Raw genomic sequence first — 24,065 nt, forward strand, 5'->3', positions numbered from 1 at the left:
ACAATTTAACCAGATCACCGCTGAGGCTAAACTTCAAAACTGGGAAAACTTTGTCCACAAAGAAACTAAAGATTACAAAGACTGTGGCAAAATCTGGAAGAAAATCCGCAGATTTAAATGTAGATACAGAACTAAAGAAAAGCCACTACTATCGGGTGATAAAATGACCACAACTGACTCTGAAAAGGCAAACCTATTAGCAGATACCTTTGCCAAAAATAGTCAATCAAAATCCCTAGATACTGAACGACTCAATTATAGGTTAGATCAGGAGAAGGGTTTCACATACCCCCCAGATGACAACCAGTTGCCTATAAACTGCATGTTTAAGGCAAAAGAAGTCCAAAACGCCATCTCTTCTGTGAAAGACCCCAAAAAATCCACAGGTTTAGACCCAATATCATATCACATGATAAAACATCTACCACCTAACTTTGTTAAGTTGCTCACTCAGTTTTTCAACCTATGCTGGTTAAAGGATACTATCCCCGCAGCGTGGTCAGACTCACAAGTAGTAGCAGTATTGAAGAGCGGAAAACCGGGCAATCTACCTGGCAGTTACCGCCCCATATCACTAACCCCCCACCTCAGCAAGATCTTTGAGCGTGTGGTGAACCAGAGGCTGGAGTTCCACCTCAATAAACACAATATCATTCCTACATGCCAGGCAGGTTTTAGGCAAGGTCGTTCGTGTGCGGACCACATTGTGCACGTCACTGAAAAAATCAAAAAGACCTTGGCACATAGTAATAATTCTCTTCTTGGAACCTTCTTTGATATTAAATCTGCGTACGACAGCGTCTGGCATGCTCGTCTACTCCTAAAACTCGGCAGAATCGGTGTCTCTGGCCACATGTACCAATTCATCAAAAACTTCATCAGCAATCGCAAGATGTCTGTCCGGGTGGGCTCTTCGGTGTCCGAAACCCATGCGCTGGACATGGGGGTTCCCCAGGGCAGTATCATCGCGCCAAACTTATTCAGCATCATGCTCTATGACATTACTTCTGTTAAGGTTGACGGTGCCAGTGTACTTCTGTATGCGGACGACCTCGCCTTGATAGACACTAATAGACCACGCCATAACAGAGTTACCAACACTGTTGACTTATCTTCTTACCAAACTAAAATCGACAACCTCTGTCAATATATGTACACCAACGGCTTCCAACTAGCCTCAAATAAAACAGTCTTTCTTGTTGTCTCCCGTAGACAACTGTACAGGAACTGCAGTATAAAGATAGGTTGTGATATTATCAAACCGAGCTCAGAAGTTAAGTTCCTCGGCGTTATCATCGATACCCGACTTAACTGGACCAGTCATATCGAACATCTGATCAATAAGGCCAACAAGGATCTTTATATCATACGCTACCTGGCGTCCCAATCCTGGGCCAGAGGGCGTAAGTGTGTCACAGAGGTAGTGCGGGCATTAATTCGCTCCCGCCTCCTTTACGGGTGCGAAGCTTATTTCGCGACGCGCCCGGCGCTCATGAAAAAACTGGCTATTATAGAGTGCAGGGCGCTCAAAATAGCTCTGGGACTCTCCCAACAAGCGAGTAAGAGTCGAGTCTACAGCGAGTGTGGGTGGCTGCCCCTTGTGGATGAGATAAAACTCCGTTCAGCTCAGTATGCTGTCAGAGCCCACGCGGTAGAGAACTCTGCCTGCGAGGTCCTGACTGACTTTTTTCCTCAGCACCAAAATTATGAGGCCAACACCAAACATAGCACTCAACTCTTGGCCAAAACGCTACCCTTATCCGACACAGTAAACCGCATTCTAGCCGATAGCGGGGTGAAGGTCAGTGAGCTGGCCAGGGTCCCCCCGCCCTCCTACCCGCCTTGGCTTGAGGAAACCCCTACTATCATATACGACAGTGAAGATAATACTACCAAAAAAGATAACCCCGTCTACCTAGCTACTGTTACAAAAGAAACCCTAAACTACAAATTCTCGGAGCATTTAAAAGTCTTTACTGACGGATCCAAATTTGCAGACGGCAGCGTTGGCTGCGCCTTTGTGATCCCAGATCTCAAAATCTCAAGGAAATATACTCTTAATAAAGACATCTCCATATTCTCAGCCGAGCTATTTGCCTTGCTCATGGCATGCACTTTTATAAATGACCTCCCAGTCACACCGCGTGCGGTAGTTTTCTGCTCTGACTCGCGCTCTTCATTACAAGCTCTGCATCGAAACACATCAAATCGGGCAGAGCTACAAAGAGAAATCCTCTTTATATGTCACCAGTTAATCTCATCCGGCACATCCGTATCATTTCTCTGGGTCCCCTCTCACGTAGGGGTCCGGGGAAATGAACTGGCGGATGTCGCTGCCAAAGAAGCGGCAGAATCTAGCCCAGCTAACACTAACATCGGCTACTCAGTAACCGAGTTCTACAGTAAAATCCGTAAACTCATTCGAAGTCAGTACGTAACATCTCTGTCCTATCAACCCATTGATATGAACGATCTACACCCTGATCTCCCAACAAACCTCCTCACTATCTTCAGACGCCTCCGTGCCGGCGGCTGCCGCTTCCATATCTTTAACAAGTCCTGCCATTGTGGAGAACCCTATTCATTTCAACACATTTTCGCTCCATGCGCTACAAATAGAATTACCTTTAAAACCTTATATGACCATATGCAGCTCCATGGTCTGAGTCCCCAGGATTATCTGCGCAGTAGCAGTTCTCTAGGCTGGTCACACAGCTTGCTGCTGTGCCGACTGGTCAGGGACTCGGACATGGGGCTGTGGGTATAACTAAGCCCAGATTATCACATCAGCGTGTTTCAGTTTGAGGTCGAGTGGCTCCCGCCATCCCTCCTGATTCCAGCGACTACCTTCTAGACAACATATCCTCACCCAAGGCCCACTAGTCGCCAAACTGTACATATTGTTTTTATTACCACGGCCTTCGTGGCTTACATCTTAATCCTTTTATTTGTAAAAAGTTTTGAGATTTATTGTTCGTGTTCCTCTTACTTGCTCATCTATTTGGTTTTATTGGTGATCCTGAAAGGTTCCACTTTTTAACTCGATTTGAAATAAAAAAAATAATATTACAAGCCTGTTATTCAAGATATAGAATACAGACTTATAATTCTTACCAAGAAACATCTTAACTACTTTTCATTTTAACAAATTCCACAGAGCATTATCAACTCAACCCCACCCCCTGCCCTCCTCTCCTTATTTTTTGTTTCTTTCTTTCCTCTTTTTGAAAGCGGACAAACACTCAAGTCCTTAATGGCTCAAAACCGTAGGACTTTTAATATTAATTTTAACGTGTCTGTATGTCGAGAAGCCATAACAGTTATTCTCAATCCCTTTTGGGTGGACTTCGCCTTCAAAGGTGATTGTGGTGTTTCGGCACTCGGTTACATTTGGCGTCGTCGACAGCGATGGGACTCGACATGAAATGTTCAGGCCACTGAATCATTTTCGTGCTGTTCCCATTCCACCTGGGAGGGACCTAAGCTTGGCGGGTCCATGGTTCGGAACTTTGGGGACAAAGTTCATTCAAAGGGGGTCGAGTGTGACAGGGAGACTACCGTCGCCCTTCACAGCAGACTCTGCAGAGTTGTTCGCCTTAGAAGTTGTGGGCTTTCCTTGCATGTACCCGTAAGTTGTCCTCACTGTAAAAGTGCAAAGGTCGAATCTATTTATCGAAAAATCAACTGTCATCTATCTCTATATATTTATATATATAGATAGATATATACGGCTTCTGTGTCTGTGTGTGTGTGTGTGTGTGTGTGTGTGTGTGTGTGTGTGTGTGTGTGTGTGGAGGCAACACCTGTGGATTGCAGAGTTCTGTTTGTGATGGGGTCTGGCGGCTTTTGTCTGTCTGTATGTTCTGGCATTTGAGAAGCCATAACAGATAATATAGGGCTTAGAAATAAGCTCTAAAATTCTCAATCCCGTTTGAGAGGACTTTGCCTTCACAGGTGATTGTGGTGAACCGCCACGCTGTCTGTCTCTGTCTCGCGATTCACCCCGGCGAAGCCGGGTATTCCTCTAGTATATATATATATATATATACGGCTTGTGTCTGTCTGTCTGTCTGTGTGTGTGTGTGTGTGTGTGTGTGTGTGTGTGTGTGTGTGTGTGTGTGTTCGCGATGCACGGCCAAAGTTCTCGATGGATCTGCTTCAAATTTGGTGGGCATATTCAGGTAGACCCCGGACACAACCTGGTCTACGAGAATTTTCAACACGTGCTCTCAGCGCGCAGCGCTGAATTGAACCGATTTTTGTTTTTCTGTTCATCTTCCCAGATCCATTCCCAGTAAATCTTCCTTATCTTCTCCAGTGTTTTGCGTTTATCTCCCTTCCTTCGTGTGGCGTCAATCCACATTCCCGTTACTATTTTTAGAAGGTCACTGTCCACAACGCTTTCATCCCGGCGAAGCCGGATATTCCCGTTACTATTTTTAGAAGGTCACTGTTCACAACGCTTTCATCCCGGCGAAGCCGGGTATTCCTCTACTTCTTCCCGGCGAATCCGGGTATCATTCGGCCGCTCTACTTCTTCCCGGCGAAGCCGGATACCCGGCGAAGCGGGTATTCATTCTAGTATCTATATACGGCTTGTGTGTGTCTGTCTGTGTGTTCGCTATATATGCACGGCCAAAGTTCTTGATGGATCTGCTTCAAATTTGGTGGGCATATTCAGATAGACCCCAGACACAATCTGCTCAATGAAAATTTTCAACACGTGCACTCAGCGCGCAGCGCTGAACCGATTTTGGTTTTTATGGTTTTTGTGTACATCCATTCCCAGTAATGGCTCTTCCTTATCTTCTCCAGTGTTTTGCGCGTTTATCTCCCTTCCTTCGTGTGGCGTCAATCGCGTACGGTGCGCCACTCACCAGGCTAAGCCGGGTATCCGGCGAAGCCGGCGTACGGTGCGCCACTCACCCCCGACGAAGCCGGGTATTCGGCTCTACTTCTTCCCGGCGAAGCCGGTACCCGGCGAAGCGGGTAATCATCTAGTTTAATATATGTTAAGACTCTCTCCCTTTCAAACCTGATTTCTAACGACGTGTGAATGTTTACGAAGGAGGGTTCCCATTGTAGTCAAATACGACCCACGGTCGCTCAATGTGAATTACATGCGACCATTTCCGTTTTTTGTTGTCCGGGTGTTCTGCAGGTAATTCAATAAGATGTTAAAGTGAAACTTTCCTCACCTCTGTTAAGGTGGGTCGTGAGCGATCTGCTGCACATCAATACATGTCAATTACTTGTATCTCCTAGTCCTGAGAGCAATAGATACGACATAAAACGTCATCTACGTACTGTCCGGGCGTACTTTTGAAAATCATACATTTATTTTTAAAATATAGACAAGCCTTTTCTGATCACATGAATTATAATTTTGAATAATACGACCATCAGTGCTGTTGAAGAGGGTGTGCGACAAAAGGTCGAGGTTTAAAGTGTCGAGGCACAAAATGTCAAGGACATTTGGTCGAGAGTCAAAAGGTCGAGGGTGACAAAAGGTCGAGGATGACAAAAGGTCGAGGGTGACAAGAGGTCAACAGCAAAACGTCGAGGGGACAAAATTAAAGATCGAGGATTGAATAAGGTCGAGAATTAAAAAAAAAAAAGGTTGATGATTAAAAAAAGGTCGAGGTTTGAAAATGTCGACTTACTTTTCTGTGCACTTGTGTGCTTAGTTCCTTAATTTTGATTATCCAAACCTGAAGAAAATTCTGCTGCGAGTGTCTATTGTGCATGTCATAAATGTAGTGTTATTTTTTTTTATAGTGTTACTTTTATGAGTACCAAAAGTCAATGAAGACTGACACCATCGTTGTTAGAAGAGAAAATGAACAATGATCCCAAAAATTGACTTTGTGTGTGTGTGTGTGTGCTTGTGTGTGTGTGTGTGTGTGTGTGTGTGTGTGTGTGTGCTTGTGTGTGTGTGTGTGTGTGTGTGTGTGTGTGTGTGTGCTTGTGTGTGTGTGCTTGTGTGTGTGGGTGTGTGTGTGTGTGTGTGTGTGTGTGTGTGTGTGTTCATATTCACAAATCTCCCCTACACCTATGCAGATCCCATTCAAATCCTCGTGGTACATATTCACTCGAAGCAGCATTTTCTTTTGGAATGGATAGTCAAAGATAATGATGATCAAGCACACACGGGCACAGAAAATAAAATCTACGTTTTAAATCCTTGACCTTGTTTCAATCCTCGACCTGTTTTAATCCTCGACCTTTCGACCCCTCGACGTTTTGCTGTTGACCTTTTGTCGCACTCAACATTTTCACCCTCGACCAAATGTCCTCGACCTTTTGTGCCTCGATCTTTCGGTTCTCGACCTTTTGCTTCTCACCCGTTGAATCAGTCATTTTTGTTCAGGAGGAAGTCCTTGTGCGTCGACAACATGGCTAAAAGTAAATGTCCGGGGAAATAGGCGCATGAGCAGTATATCTTCTTTTGAGAATATAATTTGATGCCATTTTGGGGGCCTTTTTACATCCACATATCCCTAAAACAACCTTCAACTTTTTTTCTCTTGCAAACAAGAAACAATAAATGTTCCAACGTGTGATATGGTTGTCGCCCAACGTGTGATATGGTTGTCGAAAATATTGTCGTGACTGAGGTGAAAAGCAATCGCCCGTCATCAACTATAGATCACTATACCGTCATGTAGCTTGAATACACTCACATAATGGTATGACCATACGGCTTCTTCTAAATCACGAAGGGCACTGACGCACGCACTGATGCACGGCACGCACTGGCACGCACGGGCATGCACGCATTGCCGGCACGCCGCATGCACACCGACACACACACACACACACACACACACACACACACACACACACACACACACACAGTCGGTTCGGCTTCAGTGGAACTTCTCGAAAACTGGGGAGAGCGTGGAGGAGGATGCAAGCAGAACCGTCTCGGGACCATGTACAGATTAAAGGGAGCAAACCCACGCGGCCCGGCGTCGATCCAAATATTCTTAGTACACTCCCCCTAGCATCCTGTTTGCAGAAACGACGCGAGATAAAGGTGAGTTTCATACTAAAACGCATACAAAAAATACTTTTCGTCAATTGTGTCACTTGATTTTGATAGCGCTGCTTGCTAATGTACTAAACTAAGTTCATGTTTTCACATGTCTACTTTGGATGGCATTTCGAAGAGCACTTACACGATTTGTGCTGTAACAAGTATTTGTTTAGTCTATTTTTACCTTTCCCCACGTTTAACTCAAGGCAGCAGTTATTGTGCTTCAATTTGTTTATCCAGGGATATTCTTTAATCTAAAACACTTGCTTTGAATCACCAATGATCATTTCAAAGCTTTCCATCTTTCTATATTTGGACGATTAATTACGACGCTCGGAATTTTATTGATACACTCCCACGACCACCTTTGATACGCTCCCCCTATTGAGGTCTAACGAATGACGTTTCACAACGTGCGTGGTCGTCCTTGGCGGTCAAGAAAGCCGCCGCAATCATTGCGCAGACGACACTTCTAGACCGCCAATACTGATTTTTTGTGCGCATCACGTGCTCCACATAAATCGGCCGGAAACGAAGCAATTGGGAAACCTGGATAAGTGATTTCTTATCTTAGTACGATCCCCCGACAGTTTACCTTTGCTTTCCGTACAGTTATCAGCTTAGTTACTCCCTAAGAGAAGGGTATTTCCTGTCGAACTTCAACATAAATACATATTTATATATAAGTAGAGGTTACACGAGTCACAGTCGATAGTAACAATATAGGTCGAAGTTCGCAGATCATGAAAAATGCGAACTTGCAGTATTTAACTGAAGTTCGCATTATTCATGATCCGCAAACTTCGACCACTATTTTTACTATCTACTGATTGACTGACTGATGTGTGTAACCTCAGTCTACACGCACACACACACACACACACACACACACACACACACACTGACACACACACACACACACACACACACACACACACACACACACACACACACTGACACACACACACACACACACATACACACACACCACTGATTTAGCAATGTTTGTCTATATTTTCCCGAATTAGTTATTTATCGGTACGGAGTTTTTTGTGCACAGATGGAGTTGTCAGCAGTGACTTTAGACAGTTTTTTTGATGTTACTCACGAATAAGAGGTCACAACGGAGCCTTTGATGACGTCAATACCCATGAAAACTGCAGGTGTTTGTTTGGAGTGTACTGCGGACTTCCTGGCAGCCACTGGTCTGAGGATCTAGCACGGCCACCAACATCGAACGCAGAAGAAGAAGAAGTTTGGAGTTGTGCCCAGAGGTGTGGGAAAAGCTACAAGCACAAAGGGACATTAGAAGACCACAGGAGAGGTTTGTTTGTTTGTTTGCTTAACGCCCAGCCGACCACGAAGGGCCATATCAGGGCGGTGCTGCTTTGACATACAACGTGTGCAACACACAAGACAGAAGTCGCAGCACAGGCTTCATGTCTCACCCAGTCACATTATTCTGACACCGGACCAACCAGTCCTAGCACTAACCCCATAATGCCAGACGCCAGGCGGAGCAGCCACTAGATTGCCAATTTTAAAGTCTTTTAGTCCGGGGTTGCAGCTTGCTCAATAACGGCTAAATTTCCCAAATTCTAATTTATTGATCTTTGGGGAAGTGTACTAAGGCTTATAGGGGGAGCGTACTAAGCACAGAGACAGAATCTCGGGGGAGCGTATCAAATGCAAGTCAAAACAGTGATTTACTTCACGAACAACTCTTCAGTACTGTTATGGTTGGTAATCAAATTTAGCCTATCAAAACACAATTGATCACAGAATGAATGTATACTAGCTGTACAACCACATGAAGCTTCGTTTGTCCAAAATATTATTTTATGTTTTAAGTGGAATATTCGTCGGAAAACGCAACTTTGATGCACATACTGTTTATTTGCTCTTCAATCAGACGTAAAGTTGACATTATAAAACAGTCAGGGCTTAGATATAACCTTCGACGAGTACGGATGCGACTAAAAAGTAAACATCCTAACTTTGTTAAGATACCTTTTATTTAAATGTTCATAGACATACCAGCTGAGGCACGCGGCATCGCAGCAACGAACAGGAAGTTAGAGGGAGCGTACTAAGAATATTTGGATCGACGGCGTGGTGAAACCTAGTGTTACAATCTCACATTACTTCTGAGACTACTATACTCGAGTCACCGGCCTTGTTGATCTCGCACCAACTCCACCCTGACTATGCCCCCTCCCTTCCCAAGAAATGATGATCGACTGGTACTTTACACTCATGGGGTCTATTTCGAAAAGAAAAAGGACAAAGTTACATTTGCATGAGATGCTCCCCCCCCCCCCCCCCCCCCATTTTGAGTCATAGTTTCTCAGTGTACGGCGGTAAATAAAGGACCCAGTCAGTCTTGGTTGTCTATCTTTTGTTTTTAAAATTTTCTAATTACTCAAATTAATTCAGTTGTTTTAATAAAAACGTACATGTATTAAAATGAGGAGGGCAGCATAAATGGCTGTTCATTCTGGTGGCCCACGCTGTACAACGACTCGGGTCGCTACTCTACCGCTCCGGTGTTCGCCGACGCTCGTCAAGATACTGAAATCGAGTTTTCTCTTTCTCAGTCGGCACGGTTCGCGTTAGCTGCATTCTATCTATATTTTTGTCTCTCTTTATTGAAGTGCGTCCCTTTACTGTAAGCAAGCAAATTAGACAATAAAACGTGTATACATGTATAGATATTTTTCTTAAAACTTGTTCGTCCTTACATGATGAAGTGCAAAATGAATCGTGTATGTCGTAAACCTAAACTAATCCCAATTTCCGTTACACATGTGTGGTTGATAGCCCGTTGTTGATACTTCTCTGGTCTGGTGTGCTTGCAGGAGACAACAGTAAGGCCGAGCATGCTATAAACCCAAATAAAACACATTTGTTGAATTTGTGCGATCTAATTTTGTAGTAGAAACACTGATTTCGCTTCGTAAAAAAGGGATCTTGGAAGTAAACCTGATTCAGACTCACAGCACAGCAGTTCGTCCAACCTTTCTCAGTTTCTGTTTCGGATTTTGGGATTCTTCACTTGCAAATTTGTAATTCATTTTTCGTTTTTAACTGGTGAGATTACCAGCGTTTATTTGCAATTTTTGAACTTTAACATCACAAAAGTAATTGCAAGTTAGAAGTGCACGGAAAATGTTTATTGATTGGAGACATTGCACGGTCGTTCACTCAGTATCACTGGGAGTGGGATCCATTCATTTGAGGGAGGGAGGTTAATAATACACGTAAATGTAAGTTGTAACTTTGATTACTTTGGTCTCCGTTTTTTATCATGTCAGTGCTAAACCATGTTACGTGTACATTCAGGGCGGGGATGTAGCTCAGTCGGTAGCGCGCTGGATTTGTATCCAGTTGGCCGCTGTCAGCGTGAGTTCGTCCCCACGTTCGGCGAGAGATTTATTTCTCAGAGTCAACTTTGTGTGCAGACTCTCCTCGGTGTCCGAACAGTGTACACGCAAGCACAAGACCAAGTGCGCACGAAAAAGATCCTGTAATCCATGTCAGAGTTCGGTGGTTATAGAAACACGAAAATACCCAGCATGCTTCCTCCGAAAGCGGCGTATGGCTGCCTAAATGGCGGGGTAAAAACGGTCATACACGTAAAAGCCGTGGGAGTTTCAGCCCATGAACGAACAAACAAACGTGTACATTCGAAGTATTGTATTTTCTTTCGACTTTCAATTTCATGAAGAAAACTATAGTTTTTGAAGAAACTGTATAGTCATTTTTGTTTCAATTTCAGGTTCTGTGATGGGCAGTACTCAGAAGCAGGACTTCACAGTGAGTGATGAAATGAAGAAGAGAGAGGCAGAGAAGATGCCAGATCCCCTCTCACATGACACTCACATTGAAACTTCAGAACAGACTTTGGATCTTTCCTCACAAAGTTTGCAGGATCTCGGCGCTACACAATTGTCAGAGATACAACATGCAGCATGCCTAACAACGCTGAATCTTGACTTCAATGACTTGGCCAGCCTTCCTGATGGAATCTTCAAGTGTCTTTTACAGCTGCAGGTGTTTTCAGCAAATGGGAATAATTTCAAAACACTCCCGGAGGAATTTGGATCCTTGACGTCATTAATGGAAGTGCACTTGTGTGAGAATGAACTGATGTCTCTCCCGGATTCCGTGGCATATCTTGTGAATGTGAAGTGCTTGAGATTGACAGGAAACCAGCTATCCTGCCTTCCAGAAGATTTTGGAGAATTGGCCAGCCTGGAAGAGCTGAGTGTTGAGGAGAATCAACTCACAAAGTTTCCACCAACCTTTGCTCTTCTTGACAAACTGCGCATCCTAGAAGCTAGTCACAACAAGTTAAGCGTTCTTCCAAAGTTTTTAGGCAGCTTGAAATCCCTCACCCATTTGAACGTCAGCAGCAACATAGTGGAGAAAATACCTGACAGTTTTTCCGACTTGGAGAGGCTGGTGTGTGTTGACATCTCAGACAATAAGCTGAGGACTTTACCACTCACTTGTTCATCACAAAGGACGTTGAAGAAATTCTATGGTGGGATGAACATGTTGACTGGCTTTCCTTTCTGGGTCGGACGACTACCGGAACTCACAGATCTGTGCTTGAAAGAGAACAACATCACTGGGAACTGTTTGCCAGATGATATTGGACAGGTAAGCTGTTATTTTATTCCATTATTGTGAAAGGATTTTGAAAACTTTGAGATGAAAGGGACTTTTTCATAAAAGGTAGGTCGGTTGTTTTAACTTGCTATTGCCTACACTCAAGTCGTACAAACTGCAAAGTAAACTATGTGTGAGTGAGAGTGTAATTGTAACAGGGCAAGAACTGGATCGAAACAATGTAAGATCACACATAGCATTTACAAGTTATGTTACAATGACCTCACCAACGAAAGGGCAATCAGCTGGCAGTGCTGATAATGAAACTTACACACACAGCGGTCTGGTCTCACTTTTTCATTGTTCTGAAACTTGTCCCATCTTCCTACCTTGGAACATGTAACGATGTATACATGTACATGTATGTGTATTTTCAGGTGTGCAAGAAACTGCGCTACCTAGACCTGTGCGGGAACCACTTGACGGAGCTGCCGGAGAGCTTTGGAGAGCTGGAGAGCCTGGAGTTCGTTCACTTCGGCAGCATGTTGGACGAGCTAGAGCGCAAGGACTACATCAATGGCAATTGGCTGCGACAGCTGCCGCGCTCCTTTCCGCAGCTCACCGCTCTCACCAAGCTCAGGCTGGATGAAAACCACCTGCAGTTCTTGCCGGATGACATCGGACGCCTTTGTAATCTGGAGTACCTCAACCTGGGTAAGCTTGTGAAATTCATGGGAGTTACAACACACTATCACTATCACTATCACTATCAGTATCACTATCAGCTGTTTTCACATTTTAACGTTGCTTACAGTTACAAACTTGAGCTGTGTATCCAGCTGAGTAAGGGTTGGATTTTTTTTCTTTCCAGCCTGCTGACAACTGTAGATTTCTCATTCTCAAATTTCAGAATACTTATTCGGTTGTTGGCAATGGCATGGAGAAGCAAAAAGCATAGCATTAGCAGACTGTAGTTTAGAATGAACGAGGAAAGACAAGTGAGTGAAATGCAGAAGATGATTAATAAGTTTGCCCACCTGGTGGCCGAGATTGAAACACTAAACCTTCCATCTGGGAGGCCAGTACCTTATCCACTAGGCCATTGCACCTGTCCAAGTGCAATCTTATAACTTTGCTTGCTCCACAGGTCAGAACATTCTGCACGACGTGCCGGAGTCGTTCGGAGAGCTGCAGAGCCTGCGTGTGTGTATCTTGTCACGCAACAACATCCAGCTTCTGCCCAGTTCTATTGGTCAGCTGTCCGCTCTAGAGGAGTTCTACATTGACAACAATATGGTTAGAAGCTTTTTGAGTACAATCAAACCAGTTCTATTGGTCAGCTGTCCGCTCTAGAGGAGTTCTACATTGACAACAATATGGTTAGAAGCTTTTTGAGTACAATCAAACCAGTTCTATTGGTCAGCTGTCCACTCTAGAGGAGTTGTACATTGACTACAATATGGTTAGAAGCTTTTTGAGTACAATCAAACCAGTTCTATTGGTCAGCTGTCCGCTCTAGAGGAGTTCTACATTGACAACAATATGGTTAGAAGCTTTTTGAGTACAATCAAACCAGTTCTATTGGTCAGCTGTCTGCTCTAGAGGAGTTGTACATTGACAACAATATGGTTAGAAGCTTTTTGAGTACAATCAAACCAGTTCTATTGGTCAGCTGTCTGCTCTAGAGGAGTTGTACATTGACAACAATATGGTTAGAAGCTTTTTGAGTACAATCAAACCAGTTCTATTGGTCAGCTGTCTGTTTTAGAGGAGTTGTACATTGACAACAATATGGTTAGAAGCTTTTTGAGTACAATCAAACCAGTTCTATTGGTCAGCTGTCTGCTCTAGAGGAGTTGTACATTGACAACAATATGGTTAGAAGCTTTTTGAGTACAATCAAACCAGTTCTATTGGTCAGCTGTCTGCTCTAGAGGAGTTGTACATTGACAACAATATGGTTAGAAGCTTTTTGAGTACAATCAAACCAGTTCTATTGGCCAGCTGTCCGCTCTAGAGGAGTTGTACATTGACAACAATATGGTTAGAAGCTTTTTGAGTACAATCAAACCAGTTCTATTGGTCAGCTGTCTGCTCTAGAGGAGTTGTACATTGACAACAATATGGTTAGAAGCTTTTTGAGTACAATCAAACCAGTTCTATTGGTCAGCTGTCTGCTCTAGAGGAGTTGTACATTGACAACAATATGGTTAGAAGCTTTTTGAGTACAATCAAACCAGTTCTATTGGTCAGCTGTCTGCTCTAGAGGAGTTGTACATTGACAACAATATGGTTAGAAGCTTTTTGAGTACAATCAAACCAGTTCTATTGGTCAGCTGTCTGCTCTAGAGGAGTTGTACATTGACAACAATATGGTTAGAAGCTTTTTGAGTACAATCAAACCAGTTCTATTGGTCAGCTGTCTGCTCTAGAGGAGTTGTACATTGACAACAATATGGTTAGAAGCTTTTTGAGTACAATCAAACCAGTTCTATTGGTCAGCTGTCTGCTCTAGAGGAGTTGTACATTGACAACAATATGGTTAGAAGCTTTTTGAGTACAATCAAACCAGTTCTATTGGTCAGCTGTCCGCTCTAGAGGAGTTCTACATTGACAACAATATGGTTAGAAGCTTTTTGAGTACAATCAAACCAGTTCTATTGGTCAGCTGTCCACTCTAGAGGAGTTGTACATTGACAACAATATGGTTAGAAGCTTTTTGAGTACAATCAAACCAGTTCTATTGGTCAGCTGTCCGCTCTAGAGGAGTTGTACATTGACAACAATATGGTTAGAAGCTTTTTGAGTACAATCAAACCAGTTCTATTGGTCAGCTGTCTGCTCTAGAGGAGTTGTACATTGACAACAATATGGTTAGAAGCTTTTTGAGTACAATCAAACCAGTTCTATTGGTCAGCTGTCTGCTCTAGAGGAGTTGTACATTGACAACAATATGGTTAGAAGCTTTTTGAGTACAATCAAACCAGTTCTATTGGTCAGCTGTCTGCTCTAGAGGAGTTGTACATTGACAACAATATGGTTAGAAGCTTTTTGAGTACAATCAAACCAGTTCTATTGGTCAGCTGTCTGCTCTAGAGGAGTTGTACATTGACAACAATATGGTTAGAAGCTTTTTGAGTACAATCAAACCAGTTCTATTGGTCAGCTGTCTGCTCTAGAGGAGTTGTACATTGACAACAATATGGTTAGAAGCTTTTTGAGTACAATCAAACCAGTTCTATTGGTCAGCTGTCTGCTCTAGAGGAGTTGTACATTGACAACAATATGGTTAGAAGCTTTTTGAGTACAATCAAACCAGTTCTATTGGTCAGCTGTCTGCTCTAGAGGAGTTGTACATTGACAACAATATGGTTAGAAGCTTTTTGAGTACAATCAAACCAGTTCTATTGGTCAGCTGTCTGCTCTAGAGGAGTTGTACATTGACAACAATATGGTTAGAAGCTTTTTGAGTACAATCAAACCAGTTCTATTGGTCAGCTGTCTGCTCTAGAGGAGTTGTACATTGACAACAATATGGTTAGAAGCTTTTTGAGTACAATCAAACCAGTTCTATTGGTCAGCTGTCTGCTCTAGAGGAGTTGTACATTGACAACAATATGGTTAGAAGCTTTTTGAGTACAATCAAACCAGTTCTATTGGTCAGCTGTCCGCTCTAGAGGAGTTCTACATTGACAACAATATGGTTAGAAGCTTTTTGAGTACAATCAAACCAGTTCTATTGGTCAGCTGTCCGCTCTAGAGGAGTTCTACATTGACAACAATATGGTTAGAAGCTTTTTGAGTACAATCAAACCAGTTCTATTGGTCAGCTGTCCACTCTAGAGGAGTTGTACATTGACTACAATATGGTTAGAAGCTTTTTGAGTACAATCAAACCAGTTCTATTGGTCAGCTGTCTGCTCTAGAGGAGTTGTACATTGACAACAATATGGTTAGAAGCTTTTTGAGTACAATCAAACCAGTTCTATTGGTCAGCTGTCTGCTCTAGAGGAGTTGTACATTGACAACAATATGGTTAGAAGCTTTTTGAGTACAATCAAACCAGTTCTATTGGTCAGCTGTCTGCTCTAGAGGAGTTGTACATTGACAACAATATGGTTAGAAGCTTTTTGAGTACAATCAAACCAGTTCTATTGGTCAGCTGTCTGCTCTAGAGGAGTTCTACATTGACAACAATATGGTTAGAAGCTTTTTGAGTACAATCAAACCAGTTCTATTGGTCAGCTGTCCGCTCTAGAGGAGTTCTACATTGACAACAATATGGTTAGAAGCTTTTTGAGTACAATCAAACCAGTTCTATTGGTCAGCTGTCCACTCTAGAGGAGTTCTACATTGACAACAATATGGTTAGAAGCTTTTTGAGTACAATCAAACCAGTTCTATTGGTCAGCTGTCTGCTCTAGAGGAGTTGTACATTGACAACAATATGGTTAGAAGCTTTTTGAGTACAATCAAACCTCTCTTTTAAGACCTTGACAAATCTGAGAAAATCAGGTCTTAAAATGGGTGTAAATTTACAGATGTTTGGAACAGCAAATTAAGGGGGAAGTCTTAAATTTGGGGTGGGGGGGGGGGGGGGGGGTGGGGACTTAAAAGGGGGTTCCACTGTAAACTTTTTATGTGTCATTCAATTGATTGCTTGTACGCCCAATCTGAAGGATGATATACTAAAGCTGTCCAATCTGAAGGATGATATACTAAAGCTGTCCAATCTGAAGGATGATATACTAAAGCTGTCCAATCTGAAGGATGATATACTAAAGCTGTCCAATCTGAAGGATGATATACTAAAGCTGTCCAACCTCTCTTGTATTCTTTTAAGACCTCCAAACATCTGAATAAATCACGTCTTACAAAGAAGGGATTCTTAAAATGGGGGTAAATTTACACAGTTTATGAACAGAAAGTCTGAGAAAACAAGGTTTTAAAGGTGAGGGAGTCTTAAATGGGGGGGGGGGGGGGGGGGGGGGCTTAAAAGGGGTTGCCGCTCCAATGAAAAAAGCTTATTAAGCACAAACAATTTCCATAATTTATTTGAAATATTTCATCACTGTATTTCATCTCTAGCTGGCGGAGCTTCCTGAATCACTCAGCGATCTGAAGCAGCTGAAGATGCTGGACCTGTTCCACAACAAGCTCACCACTCTTCCCACCTGTCTGCACCACCTGACAAACCTCAAGTACCTGGATCTCAACCAGGTAAATATTTGTGTTTAGCTTTATGATTGTTGACCTGCAGGTGCTGTAGATTATCTCCCTTTATTGGTTTTGAATGCTGACTTTGTTGACAGGTAATCATTGAGAAATAAATTTAAACCTCAAGTAATTAAATTTCAGTCAGGTGAAGATGATAAATATATTTTGGCTTTGAGATTGTCCAGCTTGTGATGCTGTACATTATCTCCCTTGATAAGATTTGGTTGCTGTTGGTATAATAATGTACACAAGAAAAAATTCATGGTGAAAAATGAAACCTCACCAATGTGATAGCAGTTTCAAACGCAAGATATGGTTTGAGCTTCAGGATTGTTGAGCACATCACGCTAGACATTATCTCCATTGTTCAATATTGGGTACTGTAAGAAATTTAGAGTGAAAAACTAATTCTTGGTCAGGGATGTTGCTACAAATTCATACCTATAGGACAAATGTCCTGAGTTCTTCAGCATCAATAGGACATTTGACCGCTTTCAGAAAGTGTAATAGGACATTATGAATTTGCGCCAAACAGTTTATAACACATTCCATGGAATTGTTCTAAAATCATGCACCCACCCACGCACACACACACACACCCACGCGTGCACGCTGTAGAACACGCACATAATATAGTAAATACATCAACACAGTGTGCGTATAATGTTGTATTTGTTTAGTTTCAAAGAAACCACAAAAAAGAAACCAACATGAACAACTTCAGAGCTCTTACTTTGATTACAAACTGCATGATTTGGATAAAAGTTGGAAAACAAAATGATCGGTTTGATCTAATGAAATACTGAGAAGATGAAAACAAACGATCATTAATGGGTGGTATTTTCATGACTAGAAGATATTCATGACTAGAGGTCGACACAATATATGAAACAAGTCGCGTAAGGCGAAAATACAATATTTAGTCAAGTAGCTGCCATTTTTCAGCAAGACCGTATACTCGTAGCATCGTCAGTCCACCGCTCATGGCAAAGGCAGTGAAATTGACAAGAAGAGCGGGGTAGTAGTTGCGCTAAGAAGGATAGCACGCTTTTCTGTACCTCTCTTTGTTTTAACTTTCTGAGCGTGTTTTTAATCCAAACATATCATATCTATATGTTTTTGGAATCAGGAACCGACAAGGAATAAGATGAAAGTGTTTTTAAATTGATTTCGACAATTTAATTTTGATAATAATTTTTATATATTTAATTTTCAGAGCTTGTTTTTAATCCGAATATAACATATTTATATGTTTTTGGAATCAGCAAATGATGGAGAATAAGATAAACGTAAATTTGGATCGTTTTATAAATTTTAATTTTTTTTTACAATTTTCCGATTTTTAATGACCAAAGTCATTAATTAATTTTTAAGCCACCAAGCTGAAATGCAATACCGAACCCCGGGCTTCGTCGAAGATTACTTGACCAAAATTTGAACCAATTTGGTTGAAAAATGAGGGCGTGACAGTGCCGCCTCAACTTTCACGAAAAGCTGGATATGACGTCATCAAAGACATTTATCAAAAAAATGAAAAAAAACGTTCGGGGATTTCATACCCAGGAACTCTCATGTCAAATTTCATAAAGATCGGTCCAGTAGTTTAGTCTGAATCGCTCTACACACACACACACAGACAGACACACACACACACACACACACACACACACACACACACACACACACACATACACCACGACCCTCGTCTCGATTCCCCCCTCTACGTTAAAATATTTAGTCAAAACTTGACTAAATATAAAAAAGAACAGGTAATTGCATCATTGGAGCTGTTGAAAGCATCTTTTGCTTCATTTGCTGTCAGCTGTTGAGAAGATCTTTCTCTCAGTCTGGCTTCCTGACCGCCACTTGTCAACCGCCTTGACAACCCACTCAGAGTTCCCGGCCACGGAAGACTGGGCCCCCCCATCTGGATGCGCATCATCCAGTCTTGGTGTTCAGTACTCAGCCGCTGTGCTTTCCCCTGTTCTTGAAAATCCAAACGTGTTCAGCTTTTGCTGATCTTTTGCAGGCTTTATTTTTTTTTTTCAGCGGCATAATTCAGTGCTTCGTCTCGTATCGAAAACAAAAGCAGATGACAAATTTTGTCAGTTGAAGTTGTCTCCCGTACTCCTGTAGCATGCACTGATCTAAAAAGAATCCACTATTTTTAGATCAGTGCGCTGCACCGAGACGGTTATACCCAAACGGCGCATACCGCAAATGGTTCGGGAATTCCCGACAAAAGAAAAGAACCGCACACGGCACTGGCAACTTCAGTGTCAGCTGAACACGTTCGGTCTTTTAGAAGATTTGTATCTTGAAATGAAAATTAACGAATATCGCGCTGTCCGAAGGAATGGAGTACATATCGGACAATGACCACGCTCAGGCTAAAACGATAGGACATCTGACCGACATGCGGCAATGTGAATCGTACATTTGGAGATTTTCATCGGTATATGTCCGATGTCCGACGCCTAACGACATCCCTGCTTGGTCAGTGTTCTTGGGTGTGTCTCATGAAATCCAGATTCATGCTTTGCATGGGAGAAGATAAATTTTACATTGATATTTGGGAAATATTGGTATGTGTCTTTTTTCATTTGGCATAATGATCTGTGAATTTTTCTTTCTCTTTGTTATGAGCGGGGCTTTTTGCAGGGTTAGCTATTTAAAACACACACACCCACACACACACACACACACACACACTCATACACACATACACACACACTCACACACACACACTCACACACACACAAACACACACATAAACAAAGATCTGTCTCTGACTCTCTCTCTGTCTTTTTGTAGAACCCTTTAAAAATTCCGAAGAAGCTGGTGCCGTCCATCAAGATGAATATCAAATATGAGCCCCGCAGCCAGGATCCCAACAGCAAGTGGAGGGGGCGGATGCGAGAAAGAACTGCCGACTTTGTAAATTTGGAGGTCAGTTCATTTCTATTTCTTTGCTTGTATGATTACTTTTCAAAGTACACTATGTTTTTAAGTTATTTTTGGAGGATGAACTACATTACCTTGGTATGTCAAAGGCATATCTCTCTCTCCCTGAATTTTGAGACTTTGTAACAGTTTATCTAGTTATTAACGGGTAGTTGGTGTTTTGTGACTATGTGCTCCCTGTTGCATGTCTTTTCAGGAACACTCGTATTACATGGTGACGTTTTCCATTCAGAAAGAAAGGTATCTCTTACATGTATTTTGAATCATTTTCCCATGGTGACCTTTTTAATCCAGAAAGAAAATGATCTCCTACATGTATTTCGAAAAAGATTTCCATCCAGGTTGTGTATTGTTTCAGGTGGTCAGTGGGTGTGAAGGAGAAGATGATGGTGATGAGTTTGCTGATGAACCTGTCGATGAGCTGTACAGCCCAGAGGACATTCCCTACAACATGCGATTCTTGCGCTCACCGGACATCAAGAGCATAACGGCTTGGCGCACACACTCGGGGCCGGAGATACGACCGCTGTTTGTGCGGCAGGCCCACAGAGTGCAGCCCAGGCCTTTGTCACCGCCCGACGACTGGGAGGAGAGATACGACAATTCCTCCGGCGCTCAATCTGAAGGCGACCATGACGGATCTGATGGAGGTGGGTTGACGAAGGGAGGTTATGTGTTACCATTTTGAGAAATAATCTTCAATTATTTTCCAATTCCTGCACGAGCAGTTCAACCATATAGATACAGGTACTGTGATGAAGAGAGAAACACATTCCGCAAAAAAAGTTAGGTATCTCATTCTCCCTTAGATCTTGTAACCGAAATCAATGACTGCTAGGTCAAATGAAAACTGGCAAAATACTGGACATTTCGGGTTGACATAAATACAGAGAAATTAACTCACTGTCCTTTTCTTGAAGCTTATTATAATGGTGGCCTTGGGAGGTACACTATAATCAAAGTCTGTTTCATACAAAAAAATAAATGTATGTTCCTTTGTTTCTGTGCATGTGTGTTTATTATGGTTCATGGCTTCTGTTGAGCTGAATATGATATGAGGTGAGCATTTACGAAAGCTGACTGAGGCACTAAAACTGGCATCTCACACTCACAGTGGACATTCTTGTCATCAGATGGCAGCGAGACAGGTGCAGAGGAATCCTGGGATACAGAGAGTGGAGAAGAGCATCAGGCTAGCGAAGACCTCCCCACTGCCCCCTTGCCGGAGGATGAAAGCTGGGACAACTGGGAGGACACCCCGGCCCTCCCGTACAACCCAGTACAGGGGGAGGAAAACTGGGAGGAGGAGTTGGCTGACAACACTGCGCCCTACAGTCAGTACATTGCAACCTTCCTTTTATCTCTCTCTCTCTCTCTCTCTCTCTCTCTCTCTCTCTCTCTCTCTCTGTCTGTCTGTCTGCACAGAAACACAAAAAAGTTGAGTATTTCTGTGCCGTGGTTGTTGCAGTTTTCATTGTCGTTGATGTTATTGATGTTCTCTGGTTCAAGTTTAATGAATTTACAATATCGTCCGCCACATTATTCTTTTGTCAACATGAGCACATTTTTAAGTTTATCTTGTTGTGCTCCCTTATTATAACAAACACTCCATGGCTTTGTAAATAATGTATCTGAATAAAAGACTTAAACAAATCTGGGAACATTGGGTCTTGAAATGAAGACACATTTATACGAAGAAAATGTGAGAAAACAAGGTCGTAATGGGAGATATATGGAGGGCGCTTGTGGCACATTTATAGGAAGAAAATGTGAGAAAGCAAGGTCGTAATGGGAGATATATGGAGGGCGCTTGTGGCACATTTATACGAAGAAAATGTGAGAAAACAAGGTCGTAATGGGAGATATATGGAGGGCGCTTGTGGCACATTTATAGGAAGAAAATGTGAGAAAGCAAGGTCGTAATGGGAGATATATGGAGGGCGCTTGTGGCACATTTATAGGAAGAAAATGTGAGAAAGCAAGGTCGTAATGGGAGATATATGGAGGGCGCTTGTGGCACATTTATACGAAGAAAATGTGAGAAAACAAGGTCGTAATGGGAGATATATGGAGGGCGCTTGTGGCACATTTATAGGAAGAAAATGTGAGAAAACAAGGTCGTAATGGGAGATGGAGGGCGCTTGTGGCACATTTATACGAAGAAAATGTGAGAAAACAAGGTCGTAATGGCAGATGGAGGGCGCTTGTGGCACATTTATACGAAGAAAATGTGAGAAAACAAGGTCGTAATGGGAGATGGAGGGTGCTTGTGTGTATATCTCAAAAGCATTCATTCCCGTGTCATTTCATTCAAACTTTCTATACCATTTAAGGCACTCAACTTGGCTGTCTGGCTTTCTATACCATTTAAGGCACTCAACTTGGCTGTCTGGCTTTCTATACCATTTAAGGCACTCAACTTGGCTGTCTGGCTTTCTTTTCTAATCAAACCTTTCTTTTACAGGGGCCACACTCAAATCAGGGTACCCCAAAAATTTACCTGATAATCGTTTTGCACAGTGAAAGTGACAGATGAATGCTATTTCCATAAAACAAAATGTTGTCATGTTTTTGTGCAGGTCATGAAGATGTGTGCAGACCGCACAGCACCCCTTTCTTGTACAACCCCATGATAACGGGTTTCTTCATGGGACCCTTCGACCTCCACGCGCCTCGCACCTTTCGGCCCAAGGTCGACGACCCTGACTACAAACCACCCTCACCTGTGGATGGACAGTTCTGTGATGATGCTGAAGAGGAGGAGGAAGAAAGTTGACCCCTCTCACAGGCATGCACACACACGCACGCACGCACGCACGCACACACACACGCACGCACGCACGCACACACACACACACACACACACGCACATGCACACACACACACACACACACACACACACTGATGCATGCAGATATGGACAAGATGAGAGAGAAAGATGCTGATACTGACTGTCTGAATGTTTGAAAGAAAATTCAGTTATCTTCGTTTTACTTGAGTAAATAAGTATTATTGATGGCCGCAGGAGCGGTCATCTATTGCAATGGGTTCGGAGATCTGACATGTCTCGTTTTGTTACCGTTCTCACGAGATCAGTTACAGTTTTTTTTTCTCTCTCTCTCTCTCTCTCTCTCTCTCTCTCTCTGTATCAGTGTATGTATGTCTTTGTCTGTGTCTCCCTCTGAGTCTCTCCGCTTCTGTCTTTCTATGTCTGTCTCTGTTTATGTGTGTGTGTGTCTCTCTCTCGCTATTGCTCTCTCTCTCTCTCCCATCTGACTACTGGCACACAGGTTAAAGCAGAGGTTAACTTGAGTGCACGTGTACCTAGCAGGAGGGGGGTGATTCGGGTCAGAAGTGGGGTAAAGCACTTTGGTCTTCAGTCTTTGGGTTATAGCTTTCAGTGGAGAAGATGCCAACATGAAATTGCACTATGCTCTACTATTTATTGATGGCCGCCCTCTTTCTTCAATTAGCCGAGGGCGGTGAACATGTGTCGTTGTTTGCCGTTCTCATGAAACATAAGTAATCAATTTATCCACTTGATTATATTCACAACAGGGACCTATCACTCTTCTTTGCATGTTTTTATGCCTACGGATTTTTCAAATACTCTGCAACACATGTAACCCAAATTCAACATGTGCCCGTACAATACCGCTTCTTTTATGAAAACATTGCTTCGGCCATGTTGATTTTAATCAACCAATTTTCTTGTGTATCACTTGTGTGGAGACAGTTGTGAAATATGCACACCTGCAGAGACCTGAGTTATTACATTCACCACGAAGTGTTCAATCCCATTGCGGCATTATTAAGTTATGACTTGGCATGTATCGTCCAGGCATTATTTTGCGCATGAATCAATTTTTGTATTTGTCTTCCTTGGTGCGAAATTGTGTAGAAGATGAAAATTGTGAGTGTGTGCCTGACCTTGTGAATGTATTGATTGAAATACAGACCACAGGATGGCTTGAATAATTGATTGTACATATTGTTGTGAGGCACGAGGTAACTAGGATGCTTTATTATGTGTGTTGAGTTCAGGGCTGTCTGGTCTGTACAGTGGAACCCCCTTTTAAGACCCCCCCCCCCCCCCCCCGCCCTCCACCCCCGATTTAAGACTTCCTCCCTTTTAAAGGCCTACTAAAGTGCAAAATTTTTATTCGCCTAAAACATGTGCAATAGTCATCTGGTAAATGTTCCCAAGATCGTTTTGTAAAATTTTGCATGG

The 24,065-nt window shown here is 42.7% G+C and overlaps 1 protein-coding gene across 1 annotated transcript; it reads left to right on the forward strand.

The window, feature by feature from the left end:
- Positions 1-9,856: 9,856 nt before the first annotated feature.
- Positions 9,857-22,630, forward strand: LOC138958025 (leucine-rich repeat protein SHOC-2-like). The gene is made up of 9 exons (XM_070329054.1): positions 9,857-9,906; positions 10,818-11,704; positions 12,091-12,367; positions 12,801-12,949; positions 16,742-16,873; positions 19,685-19,819; positions 20,193-20,484; positions 20,968-21,168; positions 22,414-22,630. Exons 2-9 carry the CDS (start codon positions 10,826-10,828, stop codon positions 22,608-22,610), a joined length of 2,262 nt encoding a protein of 753 aa, XP_070185155.1. The 5' UTR covers positions 9,857-9,906; positions 10,818-10,825; the 3' UTR covers positions 22,611-22,630.
- The last annotated feature ends 1,435 nt before the right edge of the window (positions 22,631-24,065 follow it).

This window comes from Littorina saxatilis, linkage group LG2 (genome assembly GCF_037325665.1).
Source record: "Littorina saxatilis isolate snail1 linkage group LG2, US_GU_Lsax_2.0, whole genome shotgun sequence".
NCBI classification, from domain to species: domain Eukaryota; kingdom Metazoa; phylum Mollusca; class Gastropoda; order Littorinimorpha; family Littorinidae; genus Littorina; species Littorina saxatilis.

What these genes read in the sequence shown, in the direction of transcription:
- LOC138958025 (XM_070329054.1), top strand. Translation starts at nt 10,826, where the DNA reads ATGGGCAGTACTCAGAAGCAGGACTTCACAGTGAGTGATGAAATGAAG. An exon ending in TGCCAGATGATATTGGACAG is followed by an intron (nt 11,705 to 12,090) that starts GTAAGCTGTTAT and finishes GTGTATTTTCAG; the next exon opens with GTGTGCAAGAAACTGCGCTA. An exon ending in CCGACTTTGTAAATTTGGAG is followed by an intron (nt 19,820 to 20,192) that starts GTCAGTTCATTT and finishes GTATTGTTTCAG; the next exon opens with GTGGTCAGTGGGTGTGAAGG.